The following is a 14537-nucleotide window of genomic DNA, read 5'->3' as shown; positions in this document are numbered from 1 at the left end:
GTGTCTCCACAGTGGAGAAGAAATTTAAAAGGAGCTTTTTCAGTAGGTCTCACTAGCACGAAAAGGCATCGAAGCTGACATAATTTTGTAGTCTAAACCCTGCAGGTGTTTCCCATATCTTTATTGGTTTCACTTTATGTAGTTAAATTAGTGGGAAGATGATATAGGAAACTCACAGTCTGTTCATTTCTTTTCCTTAGCACTTATGCAGACGACGTGTATGAATCAATCTATTTTTCGTCCGGAGAGATCTCAAAGAGCCTGTTCTTTCCTAAGAAAAGACAGGAAGCGTCCTCAGGAAGTGCCTACTTCTCTCGTTTTCCATCGAGAAAGAGGAATGGCTCAAATATTTATCAAGGATTTCACAGGATTAAGGCGTATGAAATGCGGCTGACCTTCTCAGAGGCCGAAGGACTTCGACTCCATGAGGGGGCGAGAAACGTGTTTCGGGGGAATTTTAAAAGTCAATGAGTATTTTGCTTTGTCAGGTGTAGAGTCCAGGCCCGGGGAAGAACCGCAGCCAAGCGAGGCCATAAAGGACGTTGCTATGGTTTCCATGCACGTCGTCTCCCTCAGCCTGTTTCTTTCCGCGGCGCTGGCGATTCCGTAGTTTCCGCTTCCGGTAGTGAGAACCCTTCGGGTCGGCTAGGTACTGAGGACGTCAGGTGAGGAGTTGTGCAGGCTTTGGGTAAAGGAAGGCTGGCTTGGCGAGAGGGCAGGTTTGCGGGCTTTCGCCCGCTTTTCCAAAGACCAACAAAGAGTCCTTTCCCAACTCCCAACCCAACCGCTTTTGGAACTATGCGGTGGTTGGGACCCTGCGGCGCTTCCTTGTCGCTCCTGCCCTTCCCATGCCCGGCTACCATCTCTTTTCTTCTCTATGCGAGGATTTGGATTGGCAGTGAGAATGAGAGATAACGATTCGCGTCTGCTTTCTAGGATGACTTCTGTGTGCTCCATCTCGCGCGTCCCTGAGCATGTTGAATTTCCAAATCCTAAATAAGCCGCGCGGTGTAGTTTGTATTATGTTACGTTTCTCCTTCTAATTTCCTCACGCTTTCTCCATCGTCCTTTAGGCTCTACAGAGTGAAGGTTTAAATCCAAGGTCATGGCAAAACATCTGAAGTTCATCGCCAGGACTGTGATGGTACAGGAAGGGAACGTGGAAAGTGCATACAGGATCCTAAACAGGTAACTGTTAAGGGACCAGAATCATGCCTAGACTCTCTGGGAAGTGCGGTGGTTATTCTCTTCCTTCCCCTTTCGTTGATTGTTCTCAAAGCAGTGCCAGCCCAGGTGTTCACAGTCTCTTAAAACGTCTCAGTCCCTCAGTTTATTATCTTAAAAATGAAGTTCTGGGCCGGGCGCGGTGGCTCACGCCTGTAATCCCAGCACTTTGGGAGGCCGAGGCGGGTGCATCACATGAGGTCAGGAGTTTCAGACCAGCCTGGCCAACATGGTGAAACCCCATCTCTACTAAAAATACAAACATTAGCCGAGCGTGGTGGCAGGCGCCTGTAATCTCAGCTACTCGAGAGTCTGAGGCAGGAGAATCGCTTGAACCCGGGAGGCAGAGGTTGCAGTGAGCCGAGATCGAGCCACTGCACTGCAGCCTGGGCAACAGAGTGAGACTCTGTCTCAAAAAAAAAAAAAAAGAAAAGAAAAGAAAAAAATGTTGTTCCTCAAACCTAACTGTATGAATCTTTTTTTTTTTTCTTTTTTTTTGAGACAGAGTCTCGCTCTGCCCCCAGGCTGGAGTGCAGTGGCCAGATCTCAGCTCACTGCAAGCTCCGCCTCCCGGGTTCACGCCATTCTCCTGCCTCAGCCTCCCGAGTAGCTGGGACTACAGGCGCCCGCCACCTCGCCCGGCTAATTTTTTTTGTATTTTTAGTAGAGACAGGGTTTCACCGTGTTAGCCAGGATGGTTTCGATCTCCTGACCTCGTGATCCGCCCGTCTCGGCCTCCCAAAGTGCTGGGATTACAGGCTTGAGCCACCGCGCCCGGCTAATTTTTGTATTTTTAGTAGTGACGGGGTTTCACCATGTTGTCCAGGATGGTCTCAATCTCTTGACCTTGTGATCCACCCGCCTCGGCCTTCCAAGATGCTGGGATTACAGGCATGAGCCACTGCACCCGGCCCAGCCCTAGTAATACTTTACCACTGATTTCTCAAGCAAAAAGTTCTTAGCCTTCCCTTCTCACCAGTTGTGTGGATTTTGACTTTCTGGTATGACTCACTCATCATTTTCTTTCCCCAGTGTGAAGTAACTTTTGGAGAAACAAATGCTTGTTGAGTTGAATTACCAAATAATTGTAAGGAAGGGGCTCCTGTAGTCCCAGCTGCTCCAGAGGCTGAGGCAGGAGGATTGCTTGAACCCAGGAGTCCAAGACTGTAGTGTGAGTGCACTCTTGTGCCTGTGAATAATCACTCCACTCTAACCTAGGAAGCATAGTGAGACCACGTCTCTTAAAAAAATGTAGGAAAGATATTGCCTTAAGGCCTTTAATGTGGTAGGTTTATTTCATAAGTAAGGGAAGCCTTGGAAGATCAGATTATCTTTAATGGGTTATGCAATTACTGAATGGTGGAGAGGAGCCTAAAGCACATCTTTTGAATGCAGTGTTCTTTAATAATAGATTATTTACAGTCTTACTAGAAATGGAGACACTTACGGTAGTTCATTTTCCAATTTAGAATCCTTATCTTATTTCAGTAGGTGTAGCTTTAAAAAAAAAAAACCCAGAATCCTCATCTGATTGGGTTTAAATATCTTTAGGGTTCTTGAGGACTGAGAGGGCAAAGGAAAGGGAACCTAGTTCTTAGCCAAGCAGAGAGTTCTAGGTGTAGAAGGTCAGATGGCAGAAGATCACAGTTAGTGAGGAAAAAAATGCTGTCAGAAGCTGTGTAAATGAGAAGCAGTTGCAGGCTCAGAATGGTTTATATGTCTTTTAAAAGGATCTGGTCTTAGGGTCAGGCGTGGTGGCTCATGCCTGTAATCCCAGCACTTTGGGAGGCTGAGGCGAGTGGATCACCTGAGGTCAGGAGTTCAATACCAGCCTGGCCAACAGGGTGAAACCCCGTCTCTAATAAATATATAAAATTAGCTGGATGTGGTGGCAGGGGCCTGTAATCTCAGCTACTTGGGAGGCTGAGGCAGGAGAATCACTTGAACCTGGGAAGCGGAGGCTGCAGTGAGCCAGAATCATGCCACTGCATTCCAGTCTAGGCCACAGAGTAAGACTTAAAAAACAACAAAAAATCTGGGGTCAGCACATCACCTCATTCTGTGTGCATAACAATCATATCCTTGGCCTGAAGCTGTTCCCTCTACATTGTCACTTAGCTGAAAGTAAAGATAAGTACCAGGTTGTAAGGTATCCTGTTTCATTTTTCTCTATTTCTCCTCATTCCCAACTCTCCTATTTCTGACCTTCTGGTGGCATGTCTGAGAAGTATATTATGTCTGATGACCTTTCTCTGCCCCTATCTTGCTATCTTGGAAGTAACAATATGAACGATTTTTTTTTTTTTTTTTGGAGACAGAGGTTCGCTCTTGTTGCCCAGGCTGGAGTGCAATGGCGCCATCTCAGCTCACCACAACCTCTGCCTGCTAGGTTCAAGCGATTCTCCTGCCTCAGCCTTCTGAGTAGCTGGGATTACAGGCATGCGCCACCACACCTGGCTAATTTTCTATTTTCACTAGAGATGGGGTTTCTCTGTGTTGGTCAGGCTGGTCTCAAACTCCTGATCTCATGTGATCCACCCGCCTTGGCCTCCCAAAGTGCTGGGATGACAGGCTTCAGCCACTGCACTCAGTGAACGTCTTTATAGGTCACATCCAGACCCTGTAGTGAGTTAGCTAGTGAGATGAATATTGAATTTGGGAAAACGCATGTGTTATGTATAACTTCACTCTTTTTTTCTGACTTCTCCCTGTAAATCTTTATCTGTATGATTTATTTTGGTAGATTTAGATGGGTCTTCTGGCCATGGTTGTTGAGATGTTTATATTATTGAAAGATCAAAGGATAGCTATTATTTAATGGTAAACAAATTTCCAAAAGGCTCAGTTTTAGTTCCCTTATTCCTAAAGTACAGATAACACAAAAACAAGAATTTTGTTTTTAGAAAATTAGCTACTTTGACAACAACAAAATTTGTGGCATAGTATTATTTACTGAACCACTTCTTTTATTTATTTATTTGAGATGGAGTCTCCCTCTGTCGCCCAGGCTAGAGTGCAGTGGTGCAGTCTCAGTTCACTGTGACCTCCGCCTCCCAGGTTCAAGCAATTCTCCTGCCTCAGCCTTCCGACTAGCTGGGACTACAGGTACATGCCACCACCCCAACTAATTTTTTGTATTTTTAATAGAGATGGGGTTTCACCGTGTTAGCCAGAATGGTCTCAATCTCCTGACCTCGTGATCTGCCCGCCTCGGCCTCCCAAAGTGCTGGGATTACAGGTGTGAGCCACCATGTCCAGCCGAACCACTTCTTACAGTTTTATCTGGAGAGTAGTGGCTGGGTGCAGTGCCTCACTCGAGTATTCTCAGCACTTTGGGAGGCAGAGGAAGCTGGATCACTTGAGGCCAGGAGTTCGAGACTAGCCTGGCCAACATGGCAAAACCCCGTCTTTACTAAAAATACAAAAATTAGCTGTGCATGGTGGCACAGGTCTGTAATCCCAGCCACTCGGGAGGCTGAGGCAGAAGAACCGCTTGAACCTGGGAGACAGAGACTGCAGTGATGCCCCATATCATATATGGAATGCATCCCCATTTACACTTAAAATTTGAAACAAAGAATCTGAGAAACAAAATATTTCTCATTTCCTTCCTGATTATCTCTTCATTGATACGAGGTTTGGAGAAAACATAAGGCCAGCTCTTATCTTTTGAGAGAAGACTCTCTTCTTACTTCTTTGTCTAAGGTTGTCTATACCCCTTTATATCTGCCTGTTTTAAAAATCCTTGTCAGCCACTATATTTTTTTTTTTTTTTTTTTTTTTGAGACGGAGTCTCGCTCTGTCGCCCAGGCTGGAGTGCAGTGGCCGGATCTCAGCTCACTGCAAGCTCCGCCTCCCGGGGTTACCGCCATTCTCCTGCCTCAGCCTCCCAGTAGCTGGGACTACAGGCGCCTGCCACCTCGCCCGGCTAGTTTTTTGTATTTTTTAGTAGAGACGGGGTTTCACAGTGTTAGCCAGGATGGTCTCGATCTCCTGACCTCGTGATCCGCCCGCCTCGGCCTCCCAAAGTGCTGGGATTACAGGCTTGAGCCACCGCGCCCGGCCTATATTTTTAATTTAATAAACATTCAGTTTTTGCTTTTCCTGTTTTTTTTCTGTTTTTTGTTTGTTTGAGACGAAGTCTCGCTCTTGTCCCCCAGGCTGGAGTGCAATGGCGTGATCTCAGCTCACTGCAACCTCCGCCTCCTGGGTTCAAGTGATTCTCCTGCCTCAGCCCCTCAAGTAGCTGGGATTACAGGCGCCTGCCACCATGCCCGGCTAGTTTTGGTATTTTTAGTAGAGACAGGGTTTCACCATGTTGGCCAGGCTGGTCTCGAGCTCCTGACCACAAGTAATCCACCCATCTCGGCCTCCCAAAGTGTTGGAATTACAGGCGTGAGCCACCACACCCAACGCACATACTACTTTTATGGTTCTCTTTTTATTGATGACTGGCATTTTACACATACCTATTTCCTGGGTGGAAGTGTTAATATTAGACAGCAGGAGAGTGGTCAGTGTGACACCCTGTGGTTTCAACCCTGGCTGCCTATTAGGATCACCTGGGGAACTGTCAGGAAAACAAAACTAATGCCAGGGCCCAATCTGAGATGAATTAGAATCTCCAGGGGTTGGCACCTGGCTGGCAGCATTTTAAAAAACATACCATGAGATTTCACCAGGATTGAAAATTATTATAATAGACTTGTAGCCTCCTGGCCGGGCACCGTGACTCATGCCTGTAATCCCAGCACTTTGGGAGGCCGAGACAAGTGGATCATTTGAGGTTAGGACTTTGAGACCAGCCTGGCCAACATAGTGAAACCCCGTCTCTACTAAAAATATAAAAATTAGCCGGGTATGGTGGTGCACGGCTGTAATCCCAGCTATTCAGGAGGCTGAGGCAGGAGAATTGCTTAAACCCAGGAGAGGAGGTTGCAGTGAGCCGAGATCACGCCATTGCACTCCAGCCTAAGTGACAGAGTGAAACCCTGTCTCAAAAAAAAAAAAAAAGACTTGTAGCCTCCTTAGGGACAGAAACTTAGGCTTTTTCATTTGTCTATCTCTTGGATTTACCAAAGTGTCTGGCACATCCGAAGCTCTCATTAAATGTCTTCTTAATGAACATAAATGTTCCTTTATCTTTTTTGTCACTTCCTTATTTAATGTTTGTCAGCCGGGCGCGGTGGCTCAAGCCTGTAATCCCAGCACTTTGGGAGGCCGAGACAGGCGGATCACGAGGTCAGGAGATCGAGACCATCCTGGCTAACACGGTGAAACCCTGTATCTACTAAAAAATACAAAAAACTAGCCGGGCGAGGTGGCGGGCGCCTGTAGTCCCAGCTACTCCAGAGGCTGAGGCAGGAGAATGGCGTAAACCTGAGAGGAGGAGCTTGCAGTGAGCTGAGATCCGGCCACTGCACTCCAGCCTGGGTGACAGAGCCAGACTCCGTCTCAAAAAAAAAAAAAAAAAAAAGTTTGTCAAACTTTTCCACTGAAGTGTTGTTAACAGCACAGGAATGTGAATGAACTATAGGGGTTCTGCTACTATAAGGAAACATGGAATTTCTTTGAAGTTTCCCTAAATTAAAATTTAAGGTGAACTTCGTATTCACTGCTATTGCATCTGTTTTACGGGTAACACCCCCGCTTCCTCGAGTTAAAATTGGTGCTCCAGGCAGATGCATCAAATTTGTCCAGAAACTCTTGTATCCCTTGGCATTCTGTTAAGTACCCTATTTAAGAAGCACAGTATTACCTTTTCTTCAGGGATTAAAACACCAAGGTAGGAGTAGGATTTGAAATAAAGCAATTTACATTGCTTAAAAAGAAAAGGGGTTGGCACCTGGCTGGCAGCAGTTTAAAAAACATACCAGTCTTAGAATAATTTCCTTTTTTCTTTTTCTTTTCTTTTTTTTTTTTTTTTTTTTGAGACAGAGTCTCGCTCTGTTGCCCAGACTGCATGGTCTTCACTCACGGCAACCTCTGTCTCCTGGGTTCAAGTGATTCTCCTGCCTCAGCCTCCCGAGTAGCTGGGATTACAGGCATCTACCACCATGTCCGGCTAATTTTTTATAGTAGAGATGGGGTTTTACCATGTTGGCCAGGCTGGTCTTGAACTCCTGACCTCGTGATTGGCCTGCCTGGCCTCCCAAAGTGCTGGGATTACAGGCGTGAGCCACCGCGCCTGGCCTCAGAATAATTTTCTAGGTAAGGACTTTTAAGCTTGTATATGTGAGCAGACTGATTTTGGAGTGATCCAATCTTCTGTTTTCCTGCTGCCTGTTAATCACATTTTCTGACTGATGCACTTTTCTGTTTCTTCCTTTTCTCTGCTTTTCCCAAATGTCCTGTCTCTGGCCACTTTTTCTGTATTATCTCTCTCACACTCCAACCGTCTCCTGATCTCTTTCAGCTTTCTCATAGCTGGTAGTTTAAAAATAATTTACTCGTTCTGTAATTGCTCTCCCAATTACAATAGGTGGGAGAGCAAATGAGTCTAGAGGGAGGTGATTAAAGCTTTACCATGTTTGAAGTACAGAGAGAGTCTTACAAAGGAAACAGCCTATGTGTCTGCCCAGTGAGGCCACCACAAAATGCCTGTTATATAACTGGGGGCCCTCACTGGTGCCCGGGGATGAGGAGGTGGAAAGTGGGGGTTGCTAGGAAGCCCTGCATGATTGACTGGGCCCCAAGCAAAGAAAGGTGAGTACACTGGAAGCATGCCCTGTTGACTCCTTTTACGCCTAGTGGGCTACCTTCTAGGTCCATTGAGTCCTTCTGCATACACGTCTGTCCTGACGTAGACTGGCTACACTGACATGTGAATCTGCCACCCGCAACTCCCCCCACTCCAGGCAGCCTGGCTCCTTTTACATAATCATTTGAATTTCACTAAAGCTGGCAGCTGGTTTCTCCTTCGGTATTAGGTTGCCAGGCGCCCGAACTCCAGGCTGATCTGTTTACTCTAAAGCTCTTGATGTGCTAGTCCTTGAACTACTTTTGGAAGCAGAAGCATCATTAGTAACACCCCCTCTATTCTTGTGTTTTACAAAGCTCTTCTTGCATCCTTTTCTATTAGAGGTAAACTTGAGTAGATACCTCTACTGTAGGAACTCTGGATCATTTGAAGATAATATATGCCTTTTTTAGGATGACTAGAATGTGCCAGGTAAGGGAGAGAATCCTCACCTGGCATCTTGGAATTTATTTGGTCTGTGTTTTGGAAGTAAGTAGTACATCCAGGGAATGCCATTTACCAATCCCCATCATTATATTCTTTCTTTTCCCTTCACCATTCTTATGTTCTTTTATTATTCTTTTTCCTTGTCTTGCCCTTTTGCCTGACAGTACAGGCATTTCCTTGGTAAGATGATCACCTTTGTTTTAGAAGCCTTTTGGAACTCCAGTAGGGTTCCTGAGTCATACTCAACCCCTTCCTCCTCTTGCAGTGTTGTTGCATCCTACTTTTAAACTGTCTGTCATTCTAATAGATGCCTCTTCCTCATATTTATTTATTCCTCATATTTATTCAGGATCTCTGTCCTTTTTGTATTCTCTCAAATCCAGTCTCCTTGTACTTTTTATATTATATATCCAATCTTTTTCAGGGGCTTTTTTCTATATTTTCTCCAGTATACTACTTTCTAGTCCAAAAAGCAACCTTCATTAGACAGTATTAAACACAAGTCTCAGCAGAAATAAATGTTTACATGCTTAGATCATTCTTTTCTCCCAGTGTCCTGTATCAGCTTCCATTTCCTCTTTACTCTGATTGAAGAGTCTAGCCCAGCTCTTCACTCCCTCTTTTACCCATGGATACTGCAACAATTTGTCTTCTGAAATTGGTGGTTTTTGTTTGAGAAGCAGAATACTGTCGTAGAGCACTTTACTACTGAATTCTGCTTATAGTTCCATTTTGTGATCTTGGGCAGGTCAGCCTCTCTGAACTTCAGTTTCCTAATCTATAAAAAGAGGACATTATTTGCCTAAACAATTTCATAGGAGTGTAGTTAGGATGATGGATGTAAAAATGTTACCTAAACTCTAATGTGCCATCGTAGTAAAGGTCATACTATTGAGGCTTTCTGAGCTAATATCCCCAAGAACTGTATATATTGTAAGGTCACTTAATCCCTTGTGCTATGGACATTTATTAGTCATCTAACGGACTCATTTTTGGCATACATTTCCTAGTTGTTCTTCATCAAGTATTTTGTTAGGTGCAAAAGTGAAATACAGATTTGATCTCTAACCTTAGAAAGGACACAACCCGGTGAGGGGTTCAATGTAATACTGTTTGACCAGTGCTATAAAAGAGACATTAGCCGGGCGTGGTGGTTCACGCCTGTAATCCCTCACTTTGGGAGGCCAAGGCGGGTGGATCACCTGAGGTCAGGAGTTCGAGACCAGCCTGGCCAACATGGTGAAACCCTGTCTCTACTAAAATTACAAAAATTATCCAGGTGTGGTGGTACGCCCCTGTAATCCCAGCTGCTTAGGAGGCTGAGGCAGGAGAATTGCTCGAACCTGAGAGGCGGAGGCTGCAGGGAGCCGAGATGGTGACACTGTACTCCAGCCTGGGCAACAGAGCGAGGCCCTGCCTAAAAAAAAAAAAAAAAAAAGCCATTAACAGTGTGCCATGGTGTTGGTTATCCCTGGACCATCAGCAGCAATATCAGGTGGGAATTGTTAGAAATGCAAAATCTTGGCCCCCTACTCTAGGCCTACAGAATCAGAAACTGGCACGGCAGTCTGTGGTGGTCTTTGAAATAGGGTTTCACAGTCGAGCTTGGTGGCTCATGCCTGTAATCCCAGCACTTTGGGAGGCCCAGGCAGGCAGATCATGAGGTCAGAAGTTCAAGACCAGCCTGACCAATATGATGAAACTCCATCTCTACTAAAAATACAAAAATTAGCTGGGCGTGGTGGTACGTGTCTGTGGTCCCAGCTACTCGGGAGCCTGAGGCAAGAGAATCACTTGAACCCGGGAGGCAGAGGTTGCAGTGAGCCGAGATTGTGCCACTGCACTCCAGCCTGGGCAACAGAGCAAGAGTCTGTCTCAAAAAAAAAAAAACCAAAAAGCCGGCTGCAGTGGCTCACACCTGTAATCCCAGCACTTTGGGTGGCTGAGGCGGGTGGATCACCTGAGGTCAGGAGTTTGAGACCAGCCTGGCCAACATGGCGAAACCTTGTGTCTACTAAAAATAACAAAAATTAGCTGGGCCTGATAGTGGGTGCCTGTAATTCCTACTTGGGAGGCTGAGACAGGAGAATTGCTTGAACCCAGGAAGCAGAGGTTGCAGTGAGCTGAGATTGCACCATTGCACTTCAGCCTGGGCAACGAGAGCGAAACTCCGTCTCGAAAGAAATAGGGTCTTGCTTGCCCAGGCTGGAGTGCAGTACCACGATCATGGCTCACTGCAGTCACAATCTCCTGGGTTAAAGCAGTTCTCCCATTCTCCCACCTCAGCCTCTCAAGTAGCTGGGAGTGCAGGTGTGTGAGCCACCATGTCTGGCTAATTTTTTATTTTTTGTAGAGCTGGGGGTCTCACTATGTTGCTCAGGCTAGTGTCAAACTCCTGGGCTCAAGCGATCCTGCCAGCTTGGCCTCCCAAAGTCCTGGGATACAAGTGTCAGCCACCGTGGCCAGCCAGCAATCCCTGTTTTAACAAGCTTTCCAGATGACTACTGCATGCTAAAGTTTGATTTCACCTGAACTAGTTTACAGATGTGATAACAATTGATTTGGGCCTTTGAGGAACAAGTAGGATTTCATCAGGAAGAAAAAGAAAAGAATGATATTTTAAGTAGAGGGAATATCATGAGCAAAGAAAAAACAAGTATGTAGGATGCCTGTAGAACTGCATATACTTAAGTGTGACTACAGCATTGGCATTATAGGGCAGGTGTTTTGTTTTTGTCTTTTGAGACGGAGTCTCCATCTTTCGCCCAGTCTGGAGTGCAGTGCATTGATCTCGACTCACTGCAACCTCCACCTCCCAGGTTCAAGCTATTTTCCTGCCTCTGCCTCCCAAGTAGCTGGGATTACAGATGGGCACCACCATGCCCAGCTAATTTTTGTATTTTTTTTTTTTTTTTTTTTTTGAGACGGAGTCTCGCTCTGTCACCCAAGCTGGAGTGCACTGGTCAGATCTCAGCTCACTGCAAGCTCCGCCTCCCGGGTTCACGCCATTCTCCTGCCTCAGCCTCCCCGAGTAGCTGGGACTACAGGCGCCCGCCACCTCGCCCGGCTAGTTTTTTGTATTTTTTAGTAGAGACGGGGTTTCACCGTGTTAGCCAGGATGGTCTCGATCTCCTGACCTTGTGATCCGCCCGCCTCGGCCTCCCAAAGTGCTGGGATTACAGGCTTGAGCCACCGCGCCCGGCTAATTTTTGTATTTTTAGTAGAGACGGGGTTTCACCATGTTGGCCGGGCTTGTCTCGAACTCCTGACTTCAAGTGATCAGTAGGGCAGGTTATTAAAGATAAAGATATGTATATAGGGTGCAATTGTTCAGGCTTTGAGCTTAGACTAGTAGTTCCAAAATCTGTCTGTACATTGGAATCACCTGGGAAACTTAAAAACCTGCCCATGTCCCTTTCCCTCTCCTTTGTGGTTTAATTAGACTGGGGTGTGGCCCAGGGTTTGGAATGTTTAAAAGATCCCTGGGCAGTTGTAATGTGCAGATGATTCTGGGAACTTTAGTGGCTTAGGTCATTCTGTACATTAGGAAAGATTTTTTAGCACCAGAGTGACGTGATCTGATTTAAGACAATAATTGGTATAAGAAAAGAGTGGAAATAGGGCAACCTGTGTATTCACACTTCAGATAAGTTGTTCTTTAGGATTCCTTCACAGCCACTTTCTTGTTCTCATGTTCAGGTTTAATGCCTCTTGTGAGTTTGTTTTTGTTTTGTTTTTCCTTGAGACAGAGTCTCTGTTGCCTCGGCTGGAGTGCAGTGGCACCATCTCTGCTCACTACAACCTCCACCCCAAGTTCAAGGGATTCTCCTGCCTCAGCCTCCTGAGTACAAGCGCCCACCACTACGCCCGGCTAATTTTTGTATTTTTAGTAGAGGCGGGGTTTCACCATGTTGGCCAGTCTGGTCTTGAACTCCTGACCTCAAGTGATCTTTTTGAGATGGAATTTCGCTCTTGTTGCCCAGGCTGGAGTGCAATGGCGTGACCTTGGCTCACCGCAACCTCCGCCCCCAGGGTTCAAGCAATTCTCCTGCCTCAGCCTCCTGAGTAGCTGGGATTACAGGCATATACCACCATGCCCAGCTAATTTTGTATTTATGGCAGAGACAGGGTTTCTCCATGTTGGTCAGGCTGCTCTCAAACTCCTGACCTCAGGTGATCCGCCCACCTCAGCCTCCCAAGGTGCTGGAATTACAGGTGTGAGCCACCACGCCTGGTGGAATGGAACTTTAAGTAAGAGAATCACCTTAAGAATCACCCTTAGTGATTTTGTTCTTATTGAAAATGACTCTCCCCAATTGAAGTCTCTTAAATGCCCATTAGTTGAGAATCATTGCTGTAGGGAGACATGTTCTTAAGGGACTGTATCATATCCCTCAGGTGTGTTGTGGTAAAATAGGTTTGAGAACATAACTTTGACTATAAACTCTACAAGAGCAAGGACCATGTAATTAATTGCTTTTTTATTTCCCCACTTTTTTTTTTTTTTTTTTTTTTTTGAGACAGAGTCTCACTCTGTTGCCCAGACTGGAGTAGAGTGGCGCAATCTTGGCTCACTGCAACTTCTGCCTCCTGGGTTCAAGCATTTCTCCTGCCTCAGCCTTCTGAGTAGCTGGGAGGGACTACAGGCGCACGCCATCATGTACAGCTAATTTTTGTATTTTTAGTAGAGACAGGGTTTCACCATATTAGTCAGGCTGGTCTTGAACTCCTGACCTCAGGTGATCCAACCGCCTTGGCCTCCCAAAGTGCTAGGATTACAGGCATGAGCCACTGTGCCCAGCCTTTTTTTTTTTTTTTTTTTTTTTTTTGAGTCAAGGTCTCACTCTGTTGCCCAGGCTAGAACGCAGTGGTAGGATCTCAGCTCACTGCAGCCTCGAACTCCCAGGTTCAATTGATCCTCCCACCTTAACCTCCTGAGTAGAGGAGACTGCTGCAGGCGTGTACCACCATGTTTGTATTATTTGCAGAGACGGGGTTTTGCCTTGTTGTCCATGCTGAAATTTTTTTTTTCTTTTTTGAGATAGGGTCTTACTCTGTCACCCAGGCTGGAGTACAGTGGTGCAAACATGGCACACTGCACCCTCAGTCTCCCCTGGGCTCAAGTGATGCTCCCACCTCAGCCTCCTAAGTTGCTAGCACTACAGACACATGCCATGTTGCCTAGGCTGGTCTCAAACTCCTGGGCTCAGTCTGCTCACCTTGGCCTCCCAAAGTGGTGGGATTACAGGCATGAGCCACTGTACCCCGGCCCACAGATTCTTATTGAGGCTTCTGTAAGTAGGCAGTTAATGCTCTATTGCCACCATTTCCCACTGTAATTTTTATAAATACCAATTGTTTGGCCAATCGACTTCTGACTATTTGCTAAACTGGGAAAGAGTAATGATGATCCCAAATGTCTAACCTCATTGCTTGCCTTTATACAGAATCCTCACTATGGATGGGCTCATTGAGGACATTAAACGTCGGCGGTATTATGAGAAGCCATGCCGCCGGCGACAGAGGGAAAGCTATGAAAGGTGCCGGCGGATCTACAACATGGAAATGGCTCGCAAGATCAACTTCTTGATGCGAAAGAATCGGGCAGATCCGTGGCAGGGCTGCTGAGGCCTGTGGATGGGACACCCAGTGCGAAACCCTCATCCAGTTTCGTCTCCATCTCTTTTCTTTGTACAATCCCATTTCCTAAACTCAAATCACATGTCTGCAAGAAGGCCTCCAAATATAGAAACAATCCCATTAGTCAGCAGTGGACCCTGTCTTTTATTAAGTGAAAGAAGAAACTGAGTCTGAAAGTAGTCTAGGAGTAGAATGGTGTTTGCTGGGGCTGGAGGAGGGGGCAATGAGGAATTATTGTTTAATGGGCACAGAGTTTCAGTTTGAGCAGATGAAAAAGTTCAGGAGATGATGGCCAGGCACGGTGGCTCATACCTGTTATCCCAACACTTTGGGAGGCTGAGGCGGGTGGATCACTTGAAGCCAGGAGTTTGAGACCAGCCTGGCCAATGTGGTGAAACCCCATCTCTACTAAAAATACAAAAAAAAATTGGCCGGGTGTGGTGGTGCACGCCTGTAGGCCCAGACACTTGGGAGGCTGAGGCAGGAG

General features: G+C 46.2%; 1 protein-coding gene across 1 annotated transcript; it reads left to right on the top strand.

Annotated features, from left to right (window-relative positions):
• The first annotated feature begins 491 nt into the window (after nucleotides 1-491).
• On the top strand, nucleotides 492-14173 carry MRPS21 (mitochondrial ribosomal protein S21). Its single transcript, XM_010387269.2, has 3 exons — nucleotides 492-665; nucleotides 1074-1188; nucleotides 13858-14173. The coding sequence occupies exons 2-3, from the start codon at nucleotides 1106-1108 to the stop codon at nucleotides 14036-14038; spliced, it is 264 nt and encodes an 87-aa protein (XP_010385571.1). The 5' UTR covers nucleotides 492-665; nucleotides 1074-1105; the 3' UTR covers nucleotides 14039-14173.
• The last annotated feature ends 364 nt before the right edge of the window (nucleotides 14174-14537 follow it).

Source organism: Rhinopithecus roxellana, chromosome 8 (genome assembly GCF_007565055.1).
Source record: "Rhinopithecus roxellana isolate Shanxi Qingling chromosome 8, ASM756505v1, whole genome shotgun sequence".
NCBI classification, from domain to species: Eukaryota; Metazoa; Chordata; class Mammalia; order Primates; family Cercopithecidae; genus Rhinopithecus; species Rhinopithecus roxellana.
This window is presented reverse-complemented; position numbering and strand designations above follow the sequence as displayed.